The sequence below is a fragment of the Eleutherodactylus coqui genome, chromosome 3 (assembly GCF_035609145.1).
Source record: "Eleutherodactylus coqui strain aEleCoq1 chromosome 3, aEleCoq1.hap1, whole genome shotgun sequence".
NCBI classification, from domain to species: Eukaryota; Metazoa; Chordata; class Amphibia; order Anura; family Eleutherodactylidae; genus Eleutherodactylus; species Eleutherodactylus coqui.
Genome location: NC_089839.1, coordinates 32,368,117 through 32,389,600, shown reverse-complemented (window position 1 = coordinate 32,389,600; position 21,484 = coordinate 32,368,117). Strand labels below are relative to the sequence as shown.

The window sequence follows — 21,484 nt, the reverse complement described above, 5'->3', positions numbered from 1 at the left end:
TTTTAAACCGATAAAAGAGAATTCGGGTTTTTCTTAGACTCATTTGCCAGTTTTTTTGCACTCTTTCTTGTATCAGTAGAAAAAAAGTTTGGTTGGGATGATACATTTTTAAGTACAAATACAATATGACCTGAGAAAATGACTTATTTAAGTCTAAACAGACATGTAATCGTTAATCACAATAGCTTGTACTCATTTCTACTTACCAGATACCACTGTTTTGTAAATAAGGGGTCATTCATGTTAATATCGATGTCATTTATATCTCTATATCCGCGTTTCTTTCTGTCGAAACCTTCTTGTTGCATAACTTTTCTTACCTGCAATGCAATAAATGAGTAATTAACTATGCTATGTTACTACTAATGTACTCCACATAGATTTAATTATGATATTTAAACACATTTGGATGGTATATATTTAAAAGTACTGATGTAGGAGTGTCCTACCATTGGGACCACCATCGGTGCTGAGAATGTAACAGCTGTAGTTCTGTTCGCAATGATTTAAATAAATTAATTGCTAAGAAGAGCAAGTGCCTTCACTTGGGTTTTATAACTGTTGGGTTTAATGGAGGAACTTGTAGCGCTCTATAATGGTTCAGTAAATACTTTTTTATTTCCAAATCATCCTATGAAAGTACCAACTAAGTTCCACATTGTTTCCCTTAAGACCTGTGGCTTCTGATTGGGTTTAAAGCGTAACTCCCATTCAGCCCTATGTGGGGTTAACCAGTGGTGGTCGAAAGCTGCAAAGATTTTATAGCAAAATTTGCTATAAATTGGAGCTCCACCTAAATTTTACTCTTCTGCAAGGCGTAGGGACAGTTATTAAAAAGATTGTTCAAGCAGGGTAACCTCTGTCCATATGCTTAACAAGCACCAATGGACTAAAAAAGTCTATGTATTGTATAGTTGCAATCTAAATTATTCAAACCCCAAATGCAAAACAGGTTTATTTGCCAAATTTACAAATTTTCAGCTGTTTGCATCCCCACCCCCACCCCCAAACAATCAAACAAAAACTATTTAAATAGCCCAATACATCTAATATAACAAGCAGTTTCTTCCATTTCAATACAAAATTCCACTTTTAATAATTGCTGCATTCTCAAAATTACACAACCCTTTGAATAGAATCTCTTATTAGAGCACACATGTGTAAATCAGGTGTTGTCTCAAGCGCACTTGGTACAACTAATCAAGGCCTTCATTTGTTGCATCAGGTGTACTTGAGATAAAACATATCAAATATCTTAACTGGCTAGAGCTTTGTTGGCTGTGCCATTCGACTGCATGTGAAGTTAAGAAAAGAGATCATATAGCCAAGCACAAACAAGGACAAGGATACAAATAAGATAGAAATGGCACTGAATGTTCGTAGAGACAGAGTTGGAAGCAGCTCTCAAGTTTAAAGTTAATGGAACACGGGCTACACTACCTGGACGTGACAAAAGAGGAAGCTATCACCGGCTGCCACCAGATTCCTGAGGATGCAGGTGGTCAGGAACCCCTAAGTGGCTGTAAAAGATCTGTACAAAGATTTGGTTGCAGCAAGCACTGAGATTTCTGTCTGAACAGTAAGGTGCATAATAAACACTGAAAGCCCAAATTCGAAGATGTACACTTTTTTTCTGACCCAAGAAAAGTTGCCTGAAATATTGTCAAAACCATATAAATAAGCCAGAAAAGTTTTGGAAATCTGTTCTGCTGAGCTATGAAGAAGACAGGAACATTTTGGGCCCATGGATCAGCGGTATGTCTGGATGAGAAAGAATGAAGCATACACTGAAAAGAACACCATGCCTACAGTGAAGTATGGCGGCGGCCCTGTGATCCTCTAGGGCAGCTTTGCTTCTTCTTGCACTTGCAGCTAGTGAAGGGCAAGATGGATTTAATAAAGTATTAGGAAATCCTAAGGGCTCAGTCAGACACGTGGAGATCCGCACATATTTCCGTGCAGAAAAACGCACCGCAGGTGCAGGCGAAAATCCGCACCTGCCAAAGAAAGAACATATGGGTGGTAATGGACGTAGTCACGCGGATTTTCTTCCCCTCGAAGTTCGGACGTTTTTTGGCGCGGAAATACGTGCAAATTACCGCTCATGGGACCGAGCCCTAAGAGAAAACATCATACCTTCTGTGAGGAAGCTGAAGCTTGGACCTTCCAGCAGGACAATGATTCCCAGCATACCCCAAGGTCCACCAAGGCTCAGCTTCAGAATCAGTCTTGGAAGATTCTGGAGTGGCCATCACAATCGCCTGAGTTGAACCCTAAAGAAAATCTTGGGTGGTTGCAGCACGCAAACCCAAGAATACTTATAGGCTGGAGGCCATTATCCATGAGGATTGGGCTAAGATCCTCAAGAACGCTGTTAGAAGCTGCTATTTTGCTATGTATCACGTCTGCAGCCTGTCATAACAGCAAAAGGTGCTCCACTAAGTACTATAGATGCCTATTATGAAGGGGGCAAATAATTCTGAGACTGCAGTAGTCATTAAAAGTGACATTTTGTGTTGAATTTGAAGAAACCACTTATTACGTAAGTTCTCCTTACTCTCTCATTTGCTGATGTTTGCACCCTGTTTCATGTCTGCAAATACTGATGTCCAGGTGGTCTTCCCCATTTTTCTGCTGTTTGAAATCCACTTTCATGCAGGGGGCATGTACCACGCCAAGCATTTTCCAGTAGTTCACTGTTTTGCATTTCCTTGCCCTGACCTCCCCTATAGCATTGCGCAGTCTGTGGTCCAATCAGCAGGGTAGCACTATCTAAATGCCCACCCCATGCTCTCCCAGGACGATTCAGGCATTCTGGCTAAATAGTGAGAAAACTCAATATAGTGTTTACACACAGACACGTTTCCCCCCAGGGGATGCAGATCTGAAGCCTCTGAGTGCAGGGGAGAGCCCCAGTGAAGACAGCTCCTGCCCCACTGATAGGGAAATGTCCCCGTGTTCCAGTTACTACAGAAGCTCTATACCTAACGACAGAGAGTGGACTGCAAAGAAGCTGGATGGAAGACCCTTAACGGCAGCTATTTCAAATATGATTTACAGCGGTAAAGCAACAAAATTTTGAATGCACGTGTATTACAGAAATGATGAGACTAACACAAGCTAGTAGATGAACATAAGTTGTCTGAAAGGTTAGGGCCCCTTTAATGACATGGCTATGACACGCTTCACACTATAAATATCATTTAACATAAATACAATTGTTACTCCTAAATATAAGGTAAGTTTCAGGTCAACCTGACAAATTGCAGTCCATAATTACGTTACGGCCGTTAAAACAGCACAAACGTATTTCACCATGAACCGGGTCCTTCGTGTCAGACTCCAGCCGGAGCTGGGATTTATTGTGAAGCTATTATTAGGTGATGTTACCAGGTTGTCATTTGATGATGGACACGAATTCACCGAGTAGAAAAAAAGCCCAATAAAGTATTATAACAAATCCCTGCTCCGTGTGTGACATCACCGCCTGGGATCACGGCTACCGTATGATAGGCAATCACTAAAGATGCCAATAAAGAACAATGACATTTCAGCCGAAGCAAAGATTCTTCTGAGCCCTCTCAGCTGCTTTTCTATTACCTTAAAACATGATTGCTTATATGTTTAAAGGGCCACAGCGGGGATTTAAAAAAAAATAAAATTCATCATGTGGCTACCCCTTAGTATATATGTTTGGTTGGTTATTTCTTTCTGTCTGAATCTCCCAGCCTCATTTTTCTGAGATGGTCCTTTGATCACAGTTTTGACTGCTCAGATCTGCTTGGAGTTATGGATTCCTTTTCTAGTCAGATTCTCAGTCTGTGTGATACTGTTACATGGATCTACCACACAAATTGCCTACAGTGGGATACAGGCTCTCTTTTCACAGTTGATTATGATGATAATATGGCTCCTGTCACACAGCTATTAGAGAGGAGATCCCAGCTCATCCCCCTCACTATATAATTATGGTATGTATTTTGTTTAGGTGAATATAGAAAGAAATTATAATAATTAAAGTTCCCCTCCAGCAGGCAGAATGGTATTGTCACGTCTCCTTCATACATGAACCCGGGAACTGTGAACGGGACTCGTGAACTGACATAAACCAACGACTGACAGACACTCAAAATACTCACCAGCATACCTGCATGCATAAACAGATGTAATTGCTATAGACTGTATAAGGTATTAGTTCATATTTTGGCCAAGACAATTAAGCCCATGAGCTCGCCGACAAAGGACCTCGTTGTCTTGTGGGTCCCTACTCTAACAAGACAACTTCCACATGAAACCTGCCTGTGGGGTGATCGTTCTAATAAGGACAGCCCCACACTAGAACTTATGGACCTGCCTCACCCAGGATAGAAAACGATCCCAACACACTAGGATTTACTTCAAACACAGAACAGTACTGTTCATACCTCATGTCTGGTCACCTGCGCAGACGCACAGAACACATCACTGTTTACACACACAGAACAGGACTGTTCACCTCATGTCCAGCCACCTGCCACCACACAAACAACATCCATTAATGCAAACACCAGGGTATTGGGAAACCAGCTTCTTCTAGCCAGAGGGGCTAGTATTTATGTGCAGCAGACCGGTGGTGATTGGCTACCTGGAGAAACTCCACACCCAGCCAGCTCAATCATTCCACACCTGTGGAAGTGTGTTCCTGGAAACCCAGCCGTTCAATCACAGCCATTCATTGACCGCTGGCTGTGATTGGCTAAGTGTCAGCCAATCACAGCCAGCGCTTCCAGGAGGCATGGATTTTTCAATCCCTGGCCAAAAGAGAAGAAGAAGATCAGTGCCGGGAACCCAGGTGAAAGATGCGGCCAGGTTGGCAGCGCATCTAAGGTGATGTATGTTCATTTTTTTATTTCTTCTTCAGCTACGGCTTGTTTTCGGGAACGGGCTTATATTTCAAGCCTCCCCTGAAAATCCTCACATGAGGTGCTATAAAGTCACGGTATCACCGCAAGAAACAGCAGCGATATCGCACGGACCAGCGATGTGATATCTCGCGTTTTTCTCGCGGCAATGCTGTGTCCCCCCATGTGAACGAGGCTCTATAGACATAGTATAAGCCATTCACCGAGTCTCCAGGAATTTGCGATGAAACCCGCACCAAATGGTTGCCGTTTGGAGGCAGGCAGATTGGCAGCGGAATGTTTGCTGTGGACATTCCGCTGGAAATTAACCCCGTGTGGACCCAGCCTTACACATGTAGTCTACTTAACATTGTACTACGTGTATGTTAGGGATAGTTTTATTCTTCATCTTAGACTTCAATCATGTTTTGTACAACCTGAAATCCATAAAATCTCAGTCCCTATTCATCTTTTGTGATGGAATTGCATTACAGAGAAGCTGATGGTCATTTTCCATAATATAGTTATAATGATTGCAGAATCACGGCCTGACAGATGACATACTTCCATGTGCGCCTCTTCGTGCCACCGAGAGAACATTTGCTTTGGATTTTATTGTTGCTGGCTTATTTTTTGAGCTGCGCGGTGCAGACTGGATCTCCGCTAGAATGGAGGTAGGATTAAGCAGGATTAAGGATGTGATTATATAAAAAAAAAGCAGCGGACCCAAATTAGATATATCAAAACAACTTGACGAATACCCATATCCCCCGCACATCAATGTCACCCGGGTATTTTCATCATTAGTGGAATGTATCATTTACTATAAGAGGCACTTGTACCATTTTATTTTCCTAATCATGTCATTTCGTTCCTCTATCATTTCCCTTACTACATGGGACTCTTAATTCATTAGTTCTGAAGACCTGCAAGCAAAAGGCTAGACTGTATGAAATCTTAAGACTCCAAACTAAAGCAACTACCTTTACTCAGCAGCGGGGACAACCAATTCTTTTCACCTGTTACAGTAAAAAATATTACTTTACCCCCCCCCCCCCCCCCATTGCACATTAACAATTTCCAATCCATGTCTTCCTACATTCTGATTAAAGTTTATACAGCTCCAATGACAGAAGACGTCCGACAGGGTATTCTTACTATCTATTGCCTGCCAATCCGCTGTCAGAGCCTCTCTGGCGTGCACACACTGGCTTTAGCCAGCAGATGGCACCGTTGTGTAACAGCAAAAAGAGAAAGTCTTTTAGGAAACCCTGAATCGAAAATTGGATTGGAAAGGGTTAAAGGAGTTTTCCAGTGAAATACTATTGATGACCTATTATCAGGATAGGTCATCAATAGTTGATTGGCCAGGGTCCACCGCTCAGGACCCTGACCGATCAGCTGTGCGGGCGCATGCTGTTAGCACCGTAATAACAGAGGTCGGAGAGTAAGCCTCCATGCCGACCTCTGTGCAGTGGCCAGCCCTTATAACTGCAGGCATGGCTCTCAATAAAATCAATGAGAGCCGTGCCAGCAGTTAAAAGTGCCGGCCACTATAAGGAGGTCGGTGCGGACCTGCGCTGAAGCCTCCATGCCGACCTCCCATGTAGTGGCCGGCGCTTGTAACTGCAGCCGATCAACGATTGATGACCTATCCTGATCATAAGCCATCTAAGCTATTTCCCTGGAAAGCCCCTTTAAGGGGTAGACCTGTCTCAAAATCACTGAGTCCATTATAAATGGGCTTAGTGATAGAGATATAGCACTCACTCTGAACTTGTTCAGCTGCTAGCTATCAAGATAGCTGCCTGTATCTAAAATATCGTTTTTTTCTCAGCATGATGCACTGATTTGGCTGTCTGACCAATACAGTCACACGGTGCTCTGCTGTTGATAGATGAGCTATATGTGGTGGGAATCCAGATATATACTTAGCGATGATTGTGTCAATCCCTTCTGATTGAAGTAGTACTACTTGTAGCGACTCATCACTTTTCTAGTGGCACCCCACATATTAGTACGGGGTCCACTTTACAAATTCTACTTTGGGTGAAAAACACTCACCAGCAACTGGTTGTTTAAACTAAGTGTTTCGATTGTGTGACCTATTTCAATATCCTTTAGGGGTGTGTCGAAAAAAAAATCTTTCCAATCTTTTCTCCATCTAGATGGGCTCTATTTTGCTTTGACACTAATCCCTTGGATGTGTGATATGGGATAAGATACAGAATATTCTCTCGTACTATAGAAATCAAGTCCCAAACATCATTGGTGATCACATGCTATATTTTACCTTTAGTGTATAAAAGTTATATTTTAGGTTCATAACTGTGAGATTCCTAATGCAAATTACTTTCTTTACCAAATCCACCAAGGCTTAGGTTTTAGTAGAAGTCCTGGAAGATTCTGGAGTTGCCGTCACAGTTGCCTGACTTGTACCAAATAGAAAAGCTTTGGTAGGGTTTGAAGGCAGTGACGGCACACAAGCTCAAGAATATTAGTAAACTGGAGACCATTGCCAATGACTAGTGTTGAGTGAACTGGAACAATAGAACTCTGTTTTGGGTCAAACTTTGCTAAAGGTTTGGTTTGGCGCGAACCTGAACCTCAGGCGGTTCATCTCGGTCAAAATAGCTCTCCTCCTCTTCTTCCTCCTCCACATTATCTTCTTCTTCTCCCCTTCTTCACCGCCCCTTCTCCTTCTTCTCCTCCTCCCCCTCCTATCTTTTCTCACTTTCTTATTATCATTCTCCTCCCTCTTATTATTATTCTCCTCTTTCTACTTCTTATTCTCCTACTCCTTCTCATTTTTCTTCTTCACCAGTTTTAGGGGTATTGGTGAAGTTCAGGTTTGGTTTGAACTAATGCGGACAGAACCAAACTTTTTGCCCAAATTCATCAAACCGGCCAAGCCAAACTTCTGAAAAGTTCACACATCACTAGGGTGTGTAGATATGTATTCCAGCCCCTCTGAGGAGATAACACTTCCTTTTGCAGTCTTCTCCGCCTGTGTTTGTGACATGTCAGCTTGCTGTGTGTGTAGTGTCTGGTTAGCTTGCAGCTTGCTGGGTGTTTGGTGTCCTGTGCTGCCTGTTTTGTGTCTTGCTAGAATAGGGACTGCAAGGCACGAGGAGCCTTGATTGCGGCCTTGCGGCTTAAGTTGCTTGGCCAATGTACGAACTAATCCCTCACTTTTATATTCAGCTTTTCCATCTGCTTTAGTGTGCAAGGTGTGTGGTAAGTGTGTTTGTCATCTGTCAGTGACCAGTTTGTGCATTGGGTTTGTCTGTACTTGTCCTGGTTCCATGTACCACCTATTCCGAGAAAGCCATGGCCGAGGTTCCAGCGCGGGTCCGCCTTTATAGAGGCGATCGCTCCACTTGTTAGATAGGGCCTCGCCATCTTCCCTTCAGCACAGAGTCAGTTTCCCCTTCCATGTTTTGTATACCAGTTCTGTCATTTTCCTCAGTCTATAGGTATGTCAGTTGTTCCAAATCCCTGTCCTTTGGTCTCGTTCACGTGGGCCTGGTGCTTATTTGCCCACACGAACGTAACAATGACTTGGCACAAACCCCTTTAAGACAGGTTAAAAGAGCTGTTCCGTCTCATTTATACATCATACTGAGACTGATGATTGTGATATAATAACATAGTGGTGATATAGTTTCCTAAACTTTAGTGATATGTTTCCTGTAAGCTCTATGGCATTCGGTCTTGCTCAGGATGCATGTTTATCACTCTATGGCACTGAATTCTAATTTGCTCATTATTAGAGATGAGCGAACACCAAAATGTTCGGGTGTTCGTTATTCGTAACGAACTTCCCGTGATGCTCGAGGGTTCGTTTCGAACAACGAACCCCATTGAAGTCAATGGGCGACCAGAACATTTTTGTATTTCGCCGATGCTCGCTAAGGTTTTCATGTGTGAAAATCTGGGCAATTCAGGAAAGTGATGGGAATGACACAGTGACGGATAGGGCAGGCGAGGGGCTACATGTTGGGCTGCATCCTAAGTTCACAGGTCCCACTATTAAGCCACAATAGCGGCAAGAGTGGGCCCCCCCCCCTCCCAACAACTTTTACTTCTGAAAAGCCCTCATTAGCATGGCATACCTTTGCTAAGCACCACACTACCTCCAACAAAGCACAATCACTGCCTGCATGACACTCCACTGCCACTTCTCCTGAGTTACATGCTGCCCAACCGCACCCCCTCCCCCCCACAGCGCACACCAAAGTGTCCCTGCGCAGCCTTCAGCTGCCCTCATGCCACACCACGCTCATGTCTATTTAGAATTGCGTCTGCCATGACGAGGGACCTCAGGCATACACTGCAGAGGTTGGCACGGCTAGGCAGCGACCCTCTTTAAAAGTGGCGGAGCGATAGCCCACAATGCTGTACAGAAGCAATGAGAAATAGAATCCTGTGCCACCGCCATCAGGAGCTGCACACGTGGGCATAGCAATGGGGAACCTATGTGCCACACACTATTCATTCTGTCAAGGTGTCTGCATGCCCCAGTCAGACCGGGCTTTTTAATTCATAGACACAGGCAGGTACAACTCCCTATTGTGAAGTCCCTGTCGACCCACAGCATGGGTGGCTCCCTGGAACCCACCGGCGGTACACAGAAATATCCCATTGCATTGCCCAACACAGCTGAGGTAGTAATGTCGTGCTTAATGCAGGTGGGCTTCGGCCCACACTGCATGCCCCAGTCAGACTGGGGTTCTTTACAAGTGGACACATGTAGGTTTAACTCCCTGTGGACCCACTGCCTGGGTGGGTGCCAGGAAGCCACCGGCGGTACATAGAAATATCCCATTGCATTGCCCAACACAGCTGAGGTAGTAATGTCGTGCGTAATACAGGTGGGCTTCGGCCCACACTGCATGCCCCAGTCAGACGGGTTCTTTAGAAGTGTACAGATGTATTAAAAACTCAGTGTGCACCTACAGCATGGGTGGCTCCCTGGAACCCACCGGCGGTACACAAAAATATCCCATTGCATTGCCCAACACAGCTGAGGTAGTAATGTCGTGCGTAATACAGGTGGGCTTCGGCCCACACTGCATGCCCCAGTCAGACTGGGGTTCTTTACAAGTGGACACATGTAGGTTTAACTCCCTGTGGACCCACTGCCTGGGTGGGTGCCAGGAAGCCACCGGCGGTACATAGAAATATCCCATTGCATTGCCCAACACAGCTGAGGTAGTAATGTCGTGCGTAATACAGGTGGGCTTCGGCCCACACTGCATGCCCCAGTCAGACGGGTTCTTTAGAAGTGTACAGATGTATTAAAAACTCAGTGTGCACCTACAGCATGGGTGGCTCCCTGGAACCCACCGGCGGTACACAAAAATATCCCATTGCATTGCCCAACACAGCTGAGGTAGTAATGTCGTGCGTAATACAGGTGGGCTTCGGCCCACACTGCATGCCCCAGTCAGACGGGTTCTTTAGAAGTGTACAGATGTATTAAAAACTCAGTGTGCACCTACAGCATGGGTGGCTCCCTGGAACCCACCGGCGGTACACAAAAATATCCCATTGCATTGCCCAACACAGCTGAGGTAGTAATGTCGTGCGTAATACAGGTGGGCTTCGGCCCACACTGCATGCCCCAGTCAGACGGGTTCTTTAGAAGTGTACAGATGTATTAAAAACTCAGTGTGCACCTACAGCATGGGTGGCTCCCTGGAACCCACCGGCGGTACACAAAAATATCCCATTGCATTGCCCAACACAGCTGAGGTAGTAATGTCGTGCGTAATACAGGTGGGCTTCGGCCCACACTGCATGCCCCAGTCAGACTGGGGTTCTTTACAAGTGGACACATGTAGGTTTAACTCCCTGTGGACCCACTGCCTGGGTGGGTGCCAGGAAGCCACCGGCGGTACATAGAAATATCCCATTGCATTGCCCAACACAGCTGAGGTAACGTCAGCTGTAATGCAGGTGGGCTAAAAATTAATTTGATTACACTGTAGGCGAGGGCCCACAAAAATTGCTGTATCAACAGTACTAATGTACATCCCAAAAATTGGCCATGGCCAGCCAAGAGGGCAGGTGAAACCCATTAATCGCTTTGGTTAATGTGGCTTAAGTGGTAACTAGGCCTGGAGGCAGCCCAGTGTAACGAAAAATTGGTTCAAGTTAAAGTTCCAACGCTTTTAAGCTAATTGAAACTTATAAAAATTGTTCTGAAAAATTATTTGAGTGAGCCTTGTGGCCCTAAGAAAAATTGCCCGTTCAGCGTGATTACGTGAGGTTTCAGGAGGAGGAGCAGGAGGAGGAGGAGGAGGAATATTAGACACAGATTGATGAAGCACAAATGTCCCCGTTTTGGATGGTGAGAGAGAACGTAGCTTCCATCCGCGGGTGCAGCCTACGTATTGCTTACGTATCGCTGCTGTCCGCTGGTGGAGAACAGAAGTCTGGCGAAATCCAGCCTTTGTTCATCTTGATGAGTGTTAGCCTGTCGGCACTGTCGGTTGACAAGCGGCTACGCTTATCGGTGATGATTCCCCCAGCCGCACTAAACACCCTCTCCGACAACACGCTAGCCGCAGGACAAGCAAGCACCTCAAGGGCATACAGGGCTAGTTCAGGCCACGTGTCCAGCTTCGACACCCAGTAGTTGTAGGGGGCAGAGGCGTCACCAAGGATGGTCGTGCGATCCGCTACGTACTCCCTCACCATCCTTTTGCAGTGCTCCCGCCGACTCAGCCGTGACTGGGGAGCGGTGACACAGTCTTGGTGGGGAGCCATAAAGCTGGCCAGGCCCTTAAAGACTGTTGCACTGCCTGGGATGTACATGCTGCTCGATCTACGCACATCCCCTGCAACATGGCCCTCGGAACTGCGCCTTCTGCCACTAGCGCTGTCGGCTGGGAATTTTACCATCAGCTTGTCCGCAAGGGTCCTGTGGTATAGCAACACTCTCGAACCCCTTTCCTCTTCGGGAATCAGAGTGGGCAGGTTCTCCTTATACCGTGGATCGAGCAGTGTGTACACCCAGTAATCCGTAGTGGCCAGAATGCGTGCAACGCGAGGGTCACGAGAAAGGCATCCTAACATGAAGTCAGCCATGTGTGCCAGGGTACCTGTACGCAACACATGGCTGTCTTCACTAGGAAGATCACTTTCAGGATCCTCCTCCTCCTCCTCCTCCTCAGGCCATACACGCTGAAAGGATGACAGGCAATCAGCCGGTGTACCGTCAGCAGCGGGCCAAGCTGTCTCTTCCCCCTCCTCCTCATCCTCCTCCTCCTCCTGTACGCGCTGTGAAATAGACAGGAGGGTGCCCTGACTATCCAGCGGCATACTGTCTTCCCCCGCCCCCGTTTCCGAGCGCAAAGCAGCTGCCTTTATGGTTTGCAGGGAATTTCTCAAGATGCATAGCAGAGGAATGGTGACGCTAATGATTGTAGCATCGCCGCTCACCACCTGGGTAGACTCCTCAAAATTACCAAGGACATGGCAGATGTCTGCCAACCAGGCCCACTCTTCTGAAAGGAATTGAGGAGGCTGACTCCCACTGCGCCGCCCATGTTGGAGTTGGTATTCGACTATAGCTCTACGCTGTTCATAGAGCCTGGCCAACATGTGGAGCGTAGAGTTCCACCGTGTGGGCACGTCGCACAGCAGTCGGTGCACTGGCAGCTTAAAGTGATGTTGCAGGGTGCGCAGGGTGGCAGCGTCCGTGTGGGACTTGCGGAAATGTGCGCAGAGCCGGCGCGCCTTTACGAGCAGGTCTGACAAGCGTGGGTAGCTTTTCAGAAACCGCTGAACCACCAAATTAAAGACGTGGGCCAGGCATGGCACGTGCGTGAGGCTGCCGAGCTGCAGAGCCGCCACCAGGTTACGGCCGTTGTCACACACGACCATGCCCGGTTGGAGGCTCAGCGGCGCAAGCCAGCGGTCGGTCTGCTGTGTCAGACCCTGCAGCAGTTCGTGGGCCGTGTGCCTCTTATCGCCTAAGCTGAGTAGTTTCAGCACGGCCTGCTGACGCTTGCCCACCGCTGTGCTGCCACACCGCGCGACACCGACTGCTGGCGACATGCTGCTGCTAACACATCTTGATTGTGAGACAGAGGAGGAGGAGGAGGAGGAGGGTGCTTTAGTGGAGGAAGCATACACCTCCGCAGATACCACCACCGAGCTGGGGCCCGCAATTCTGGGGGTGGGTAGGACGTGAGCGGTCCCAGGCTCTGACTCTGTCCCAGCCTCCACTAAATTCACCCAATGTGCCGTCAGGGAGATGTAGTGGCCCTGCCCGCCTGTGCTTGTCCACGTGTCCGTAGTTAAGTGGACCGTGGCAGTAACCGCGTTGGTGAGGGCGCGCACAATGTTGCGGGAGACGTGGTCGTGCAGGGCTGGGACGGCACATCGGGAAAAGTAGTGGCGACTGGGAACTGAGTAGCGCGGGGCCGCCGCCTCCATGATACTTTTGAAGGACTCCGTTTCCACAACCCTATACGGCAGCATCTCAAGGCTGATGAATTTTGCGATGCGGACGGTTAACGTTTGAGCGTGCGGGTGCGTGGCGGCGTACTTGCGCTTGCGCTCGAACACTTGCGCAAGCGACGGCTGAACGGTGCGCTGAACTACACTGCTGGATGGGGCCGAGGACAGCGGAGATGAGGGTGTGGGTGCAGGCCATGAGGCGGTAGTGCCTGTGTCCTGAGAGGGGGGTTGCATCTCAGTGGCAGGTTGGGGCACAGGGGGAGAGGCAGGGGTGCAAACCGGAGGCGGTGAACGGCCTTCGTCCCACCTTGTGGGGTGCTTGGCCATCATATGTCTGCGCATGGTGGTGGTGGTGAGGCTGTTGGTGTTGGCTCCCCGGCTGAGCTTTGCGCAACAAAGGTTGCACACCACTGTTCGTCGGTCGTCAGGCGTCTCTGTGAAAAACTGCCAGACCTTAGAGCACCTCGGCCTCTGCAGGGTGGCATGGCGCGGGGGGGCGCTTTGGGAAACACTTGGTGGATTATTCGGTCTGGCCCTGCCTCTACCCCTGGCCCTGGCCACCGCACTGCCTCTTGCAACCTGCCCTGCTGATGCCCTTGACTCCCCCTCTGAAGACCTGTCCTCCTGAGTAAGCGTTGCACACCAGGTGGGGTCAGTCACCTCATCGTCCTGCTGCTCTTCCTCCGAATCCTCTGTGCGCTGCTCCCTGGGACTTACTGCCCTTACTACTACCTCACTGCAAGACAACTGTGTCTGATCGTCATCGTCCTCCTCACCCACAGAAAGTTGTTGAGACAGTTGGCGGAAGTCCCCAGCCTCTTCCCCCGGACCCCGGGAACTTTCGAATGGTTGGGCATCAGTGACGATAAACTCCTCTGGTGGGAGAGGAACCGCTGCTGCCCAATCTAAGCAGGGGCCCGAGAACAGTTCCTGGGAGTGTTCCCGCTCCTGAGCAGGTGTCATTGTAGTGGAGTGAGGAGGCTGGGAGGAAGGAGGAGCAGCAGACAGAGGATTCGGATTGGCAGCAGTGGACGGCGCAGAACTGCGGGTAGACGATAGGTTGCTCGAAGCACTTTCTGCCATCCAGGACAGGACCTGCTCACACTGCTCATTTTCTAATAACCGTCTCCCGCGTGGACCCATTAATTGGGCGATGAATGTGGGGACGCCAGAAACGTGCCTCTCTCCTAATCGCGCAGCAGACAGCTGCGACACACCTGGATCAGGAGCTTGGCCTGTGCCCACACCCTCACTTGGCCCTCCGCGTCCTCGGCCACGTCCACGTCCACGTCCTCTAGGCTTACCCCTACCCCTCAGCATGCTGTATTACCAGTGATTAGATTTCCCAGGCAGGAAATAAATTGGCGCAAGACTGCAGGCCAAATATAATTTTTGCCCTTTTTGGAAAACGAAAGGCCCCACTGCCTCTAGTGAATGAATTATCTAAGTTTAATAACTGCGCTGTGTCCCTGCTTATGTGTCACAGAACGTGAGGGTAGCAGAGTTATTAACTGTGGCAGAGCAGGTATTTTTTTTCCCAATTAAGGAAAGCAAATGGCGAAGCCAGCAGTAAAGCGTAGCTGGCTGCGTATGATTTAGCAATGTTTTTCACGCAGCTCACACGTCTCCACAGGCGTAAGGACGGACACAGGCTGGACAAATAGATTTCTTTTCAGTTTTTTCCCACCAACAGGCAGCACTGCGTATATTCAATGAACCTGCGAAGTTTAATAACTGCGCTGTGTCCCTGCTTATGTGTCACAGAACGTGAGGGTAGCAGAGTTATTAACTGTGGCAGAGCAGGTATTTTTTTTCCCAATTAAGGAAAGCAAATGGCGAAGCCAGCAGTAAAGCGTAGCTGGCTGCGTATGATTTAGCAATGTTTTTCACGCAGCTCACACGTCTCCACAGGCGTAAGGACGGACACAGGCTGGACAAATAGATTTCTTTTCAGTTTTTTCCCACCAACAGGCAGCACTGCGTATATTCAATGAACCTGCGAAGTTTAATAACTGCGCTGTGTCCCTGCTTATGTGTCACAGAACGTGAGGGTAGCAGAGTTATTATAACTCTTGGAGAGCAGGTATTTTTTTTCCCAATTAAGGAAAGCAAATGGCGAACCCAGCAGTAAACCGTAGCTGGCTGCGTATGATTTAGCAATGTTTTTCACGCAGCTCACACGTCTCCACAGGCGTAAGGACGGACACAGGCTGGACAAATAGATTTCTTTTCAGTTTTTTCCCACCAACAGGCAGCACTGCGTATATTCAATGAACCTGCGAAGTTTAATAACTGCGCTGTGTCCCTGCTTATGTGTCACAGAACGTGAGGGTAGCAGAGTTATTAACTGTGGCAGAGCAGGTATTTTTTTTCCCAATTAAGGAAAGCAAATGGCGAAGCCAGCAGTAAAGCGTAGCTGGCTGCGTATGATTTAGCAATGTTTTTCACGCAGCTCACACGTCTCCACAGGCGTAAGGACGGACACAGGCTGGACAAATAGATTTCTTTTCAGTTTTTTCCCACCAACAGGCAGCACTGCGTATATTCAATGAACCTGCGAAGTTTAATAACTGCGCTGTGTCCCTGCTTATGTGTCACAGAACGTGAGGGTAGCAGAGTTATTATAACTCTTGGAGAGCAGGTATTTTTTTTCCCAATTAAGGAAAGCAAATGGCGAACCCAGCAGTAAACCGTAGCTGGCTGCGTATGATTTAGCAATGTTTTTCACGCAGCTCACACGTCTCCACAGGCGTAAGGACGGACACAGGCTGGACAAATAGATTTCTTTTCAGTTTTTTCCCACCAACAGGCAGCACTGCGTATATTCAATGAACCTGCGAAGTTTAATAACTGCGCTGTGTCCCTGCTTATGTGTCACAGAACGTGAGGGTAGCAGAGTTATTATAACTCTTGGAGAGCAGGTATTTTTTTTCCCAATTAAGGAAAGCAAATGGCGAACCCAGCAGTAAACCGTAGCTGGCTGCGTATGATTTAGCAATGTTTTTCACGCAGCTCACACGTCTCCACAGGCGTAAGGACGGACACAGGCTGGACAAATAGATTTCTTTTCAGTTTTTTCCCACCAACAGGCAGCACTGCGTATATTCAATGAACCTGAGAAGTTTAATAACTGCGCTGTGTCCCTGCTTATGTGTCACAGAACGTGAGGGTAGCAGAGTTATTAACTGTGGCAGAGCAGGTATTTTTTTTCCCAATTAAGGAAAGCAAATGGCGAAGCCAGCAGTAAAGCGTAGCTGGGTGCGTATGATTTAGCAATGTTTTTCACGCAGCTCACACGTCTCCACAGGCGTAAGGACGGACACAGGCTGGACAAATAGATTTCTTTTCAGTTTTTTCCCACCAACAGGCAGCACTGCGTATATTCAATGAACCTGAGAAGTTTAATAACTGCGCTGTGTCCCTGCTTATGTGTCACAGAACGTGAGGGTAGCAGAGTTATTAACTGTGGCAGAGCAGGTATTTTTTTTCCCAATTAAGGAAAGCAAATGGCGAAGCCAGCAGTAAAGCGTAGCTGGCTGCGTATGATTTAGCAATGTTTTTCACGCAGCTCACACGTGTCCACCGCCCGTAAGGACGGACAGAGGCTGGACAAATAGATTTGTTTTCAGGTTTTTCCCACCAACAGGCAGCACTGCGTATATTCTATGAATAATAACTGTGTTGTGGCCCTGCCTATACAATTCTTTCCCTGCAGTATCAATGGAGGGTGGAATGCTCTGCAGAGGCGATTTTGAGAAGCCCAAAAAAAATGCAGCACAGCCAACAGCAGCCTGGACAGTACTGCACACGGATAAATATGGCCCTAGAAAGGACCGTTGAGGTTCTTGAAGGCTACACTCACTCCTAACACTCTCCCTGCCTATGCAGCACTTCTGTCCCTAATGCCAGGTGCAACGGTCTGCAGAGGCGACTTTGAGAAAAAAAAAAATCCCACTGCTAACAGCAGCCAACACACAGCTATCAGTGGCCCTAATAAGGACCTTTGGGGGGTCTTGAAGCCTACACTAACTACCAATTCTTTCCCTACAGCAGCTCCGGTATAAACAGCACTGTCCCTCATCTAACTCACACCGCATCTGAGGCGAGCCGCGGGAGGGGCCGACTTTTATATTAGGCGAACACCTGATCTCGCCAGCCACTCACAGCAGGGGGGTGGTATAGGGCTTAAACGTTGCAGGGGGAAGTTGTAATGCCTTCCCTGTCTTTCAATTGGCCAGAAAAGCGCGCTAACGTCTCAGGGAAGGAAGTGAAAGTAACCAGAACACCGCATGGTGTTCGTCACGAATAACGAACATCCCGAACACCCTAATATTCGCACGAATATCAAGCTCGGACGAACGCGTTCGCTCATCTCTACTCATTATCATTGTATGCTTTTTATGTTTTGGTTGATGTTTTGTCTAATTACATTGAGATGATGGGAGTTGTTCTCTGTGTATTTTTACAACCAGGCAAGGATATAATTGAATTGTGCAGGGTATGATCCAGACATGTTGTCCCTCTTGTGCATTGCAGTAATAAATAACTCCAAAGTATTGCCCTACCATGGCACGACTAGAAGAACTGAAAAGTAAATCACATTTTTCCCTTTAGTTTTTTTTGCATTTGCTCTCAGCCTGCGGTAGGCATGGGCAACAGAAAGTGACAAAATCACATTAAAAACAACATCTGTTCTGGATCTTTTCCCAGAAGTTGTGGGAAAGACATTTACAATGTAATGTTTAGCCAATCTCCTTGCTTTCAATGTACAAAATTATACCGTACATGTATGTGATTATGGCCGGTCGTAGCTACATGCACCCTATGTGGTTGCACAAATTGTAGGGGAGGGGACACCATGGGGTGTAGGCTGGGGGTGATAATCTCCCTTAGGTCTTCCTGGTCAGATGATCTTCCTTCATGCAGCTGTGAAGTTATATGAATCATCCTCCTAGTTCTGTCTCCTCCCTCTAATGTTCAGAAACGCATCTGTCAGACTATCGGCAGCCCCACAACATAATCACTAAGTTCTGCTATTGTATTTAGCTTATGAACTTGATTTCTAGGACTGGATTTATGTAACGAGCTTGATTCTGGTATTGTGTCTATGTACTGAGTTTGGTTCATGCTGTATTTATGTTATGCTTTTGATACTATATTTATGTTATTAGCTTGGTTCTGGTGCTGTATTTATGCTATAAGTTTGATTCTGAAATTGTATGCATTTACTGAGATTGGTGTGTGCTGTATTTATGTTATGATTCTGCTTCTGGTACTATATTTATAATATGTGCTTGGTTTTGCTGCAGTATTTATAGATTGAGTTCGGTTCTGGTACTGTAGTTATGTTAGGAGATTAGTTCCGGTACTGTGTGTTATGAGATTGATTCTGATAATATATTAATTAGAGCTGAGCGAACATACTCTGCCGATCTTGATGCTCGTTCGAGCATTAGCGTACTCGATGGTGCTCGTTACTCGAACGAGCATCAAGCTGTGCTCGACCCTGCCACAGTTTTTGGCTCCTCCCCGCTGTGACGTGCCTGTTTTGGCCCCTCCCCGCCGCGACGGGGCAAATTTTTTGGCTGGCTGGCTGGCGAGAGAGAGAGAGAGAACGAACCTAGGAGAAAAAAAAAGAAAGCTCGGCATCCGGCGTCCCACATACAAAAATGCTCGAGTCTCCCATTGTAGTCAATGGGGTTCGTAACTCGAGTAGAGCTCTCGAATTTTACGAAAAGCTCGACTCGAATAACGCGGACTTGAACATTTGGGTGCTGGCTCATCTCTAATATTAATACACTAACCTTAGTTCAGGTGCTGTATTTATATCACCAGCTAGGTTCTGGTGCTGTACGTATTTACCAAGCTGTTCTGGTGCGGGTTTGCTGCTATCTTGATGCTTTCTGCCTATTGGTGCAATGTATATAGTTTTTATATGGTATAGGGGTGCCAACAAAGCTCCTGCACAGAGTGCCATCTAAACTAAGGCTGGCACTGTATGTGATATATGTAGTTCCAATAGATCATGGGCAATTGATGTTTTTTCAAAGTCCACATTGGTGAAAAATACACCTGGATACGTTTTCGTGTAAGAAAAAGCATTTTGACACAAATTCAAATGATTTTCATCACTCCTGGTTAGAATCTATCATTCACATGCAAGCGAAGAGAGAACCTAGGACCTGATGTGGTCCGTATTTTTATGCAGTGTTTTCAAATTGGTTAGCCAACAGTGCTAATGATTACAACTTTTAGGAATTTCTAATACTTTTTTCTGCTGAAGCTTTCCTTAACCCCACAGCATGTTAGGTGTAGCATTTTATAGTGTTTTTTACACTGACTGGAGGAAAACACTATAAAATAATTCATGTAACATCCACCTAATGCAAAAATACCCTCCATTACCACAACAAATACTGAATGCACAAAAATGTGTTTTTTGTTAAGGTTCATAACATAAATACAGTAGCAGAATCAAGCTCATAACATAAATACAGTAGCAGAATCAAGCTCATAATATAAATACAACACCAGAACCAAGGTCATATCGTATATGCAGCCACAGAATTAAGCTCAGTACATAAATACAGCACCAGAACAAAGCTTGTAAGGGCTCAGTCAGACAAGCGTTTTTCCTTTTTTGCACACCTATGTGCGCAAAAAAAAGAGTTCTATGCATTAGCAAAATGCGTGTGACCATAGCTTTGTACCCATTGCTTTCAATGGGGCCATCACTGCTGCTGCCAGCCACATTGCAAGTAATGGGATGCAGGCAACCCTCACAGTGATTTTCGGGGAAGGGGGTTAAATATAAGCCCTTCCCTGAAAATCATCCCTAGATGTAGAAAAAAAAACACATAACATTACTCCCCTAGCAGCGCTGTCTGGGCTCCGGCGCGTCATCTCTCGGCAATCCCAGCACTGACGTAAAGCACTTTCAATTTAAAAAGCAAATGGGTGCGCAAAAAACGACGCTCGTCTGACTGAGCCCTGACAGGGGAAAACATCCCCCTGTAATGACAGTAGTCACTAGCAGGGCTGAGCTGGGTCTGCTAAGACCCTGCAGCTGTGCTGTGGCAGGGGGCACCCAATGGTCCCATTATCACCAGGTCAAGTAGCGGAAGTAACACTCATTGAGCGCTATGTAGCCTGTAAGAGAGAGAAGACAAAAGCATTAAAAAAACGCTTCTGTCTTTTCCTCTGGGTCACTGACAGCCGAGGACCTGACCTACTTCTGCTACATTGCAGGAGCAGGAGCTTTAATCCTGCGCCATATTTTTACTATTGGCCAGGATTAAAGCCAAGGACCAAGTGTCGTAAATTTACAGTGCATGGCCCTTAATGGGTTAACTTTGTTACACACTTTATTGATGTCAAGTTTTGAAGAAGGTGGTTTGATAGAGTACAGTATAGATGGAGGGATAGAACCGCCCAGTGACTCAGCTCCTTTTAGAGCAGCCAATCAGTACTAAGCTAGTGAGAAGAGCAAAAGTTATGAAAGTTCTTGCAACCTTCTAAAAGATTGATTAGAAGAGAGTAGAGTGTAGAGTAAACTAGTAAGTCGGTTAGAGCATGAGCAGCTCACTGCCATTGCTGGAATTAGTCCCTCGCAGTGGCATGGTGGAAAACCCACATCAGTGGCATGGAGTGGAAAGAGAAGCACAAGCTTAAAGGGGTTGTACCATAATTGCAAGTTATCCTCTATCCATAGGATAATGGCTAACTTGCTGATCTTTGGGGTTCTCCAGTGTCGTGCTTTCCCTGTCATTGCAGGAATTGCCTCTCCCTTCACAATGATGTCATTGTGAATAGAGCACTGGCTGAGCATGTGCATTCGGCGCTCCTTTCATTTCAGTGGCGCTGATGGAAATACCCAAGCAGGTGAATGGAGAACTAGTGGGCTTGAGAGACCAACACCACATTCAATGTCCTCCTCACTATGGTAGGGGGGTAGTATATCCATGGTGAGAAGGACAGGGGACAAGGGACCCCATTCTCAAGAATATGCAGGGGACTCAGCAGTGAGATCTCCACTATTAGTAAGTTAATGGAATAGGGTATAACTTGTAGTTGTAGTGCAACCCCTTTAAGCCACCATCCTCAGGCCTGGACTTGGAAATTGGATTACAAAG

General features: G+C 46.8%; 1 protein-coding gene across 1 annotated transcript in view; it reads right to left on the bottom strand.

Annotated features, from left to right (window-relative positions):
• The window catches only part of PCSK2 (proprotein convertase subtilisin/kexin type 2), a 208,000-nt gene that overhangs the window by 92,457 nt on the left and 94,059 nt on the right, over positions 1 to 21,484 (bottom strand). Inside the window, exon 3 of the mRNA XM_066595463.1 lies at positions 207 to 320. Within this exon, the coding sequence (XP_066451560.1) occupies positions 207 to 320 (114 nt within the window). The remainder of the gene's footprint in view (positions 1 to 206; positions 321 to 21,484) is intronic.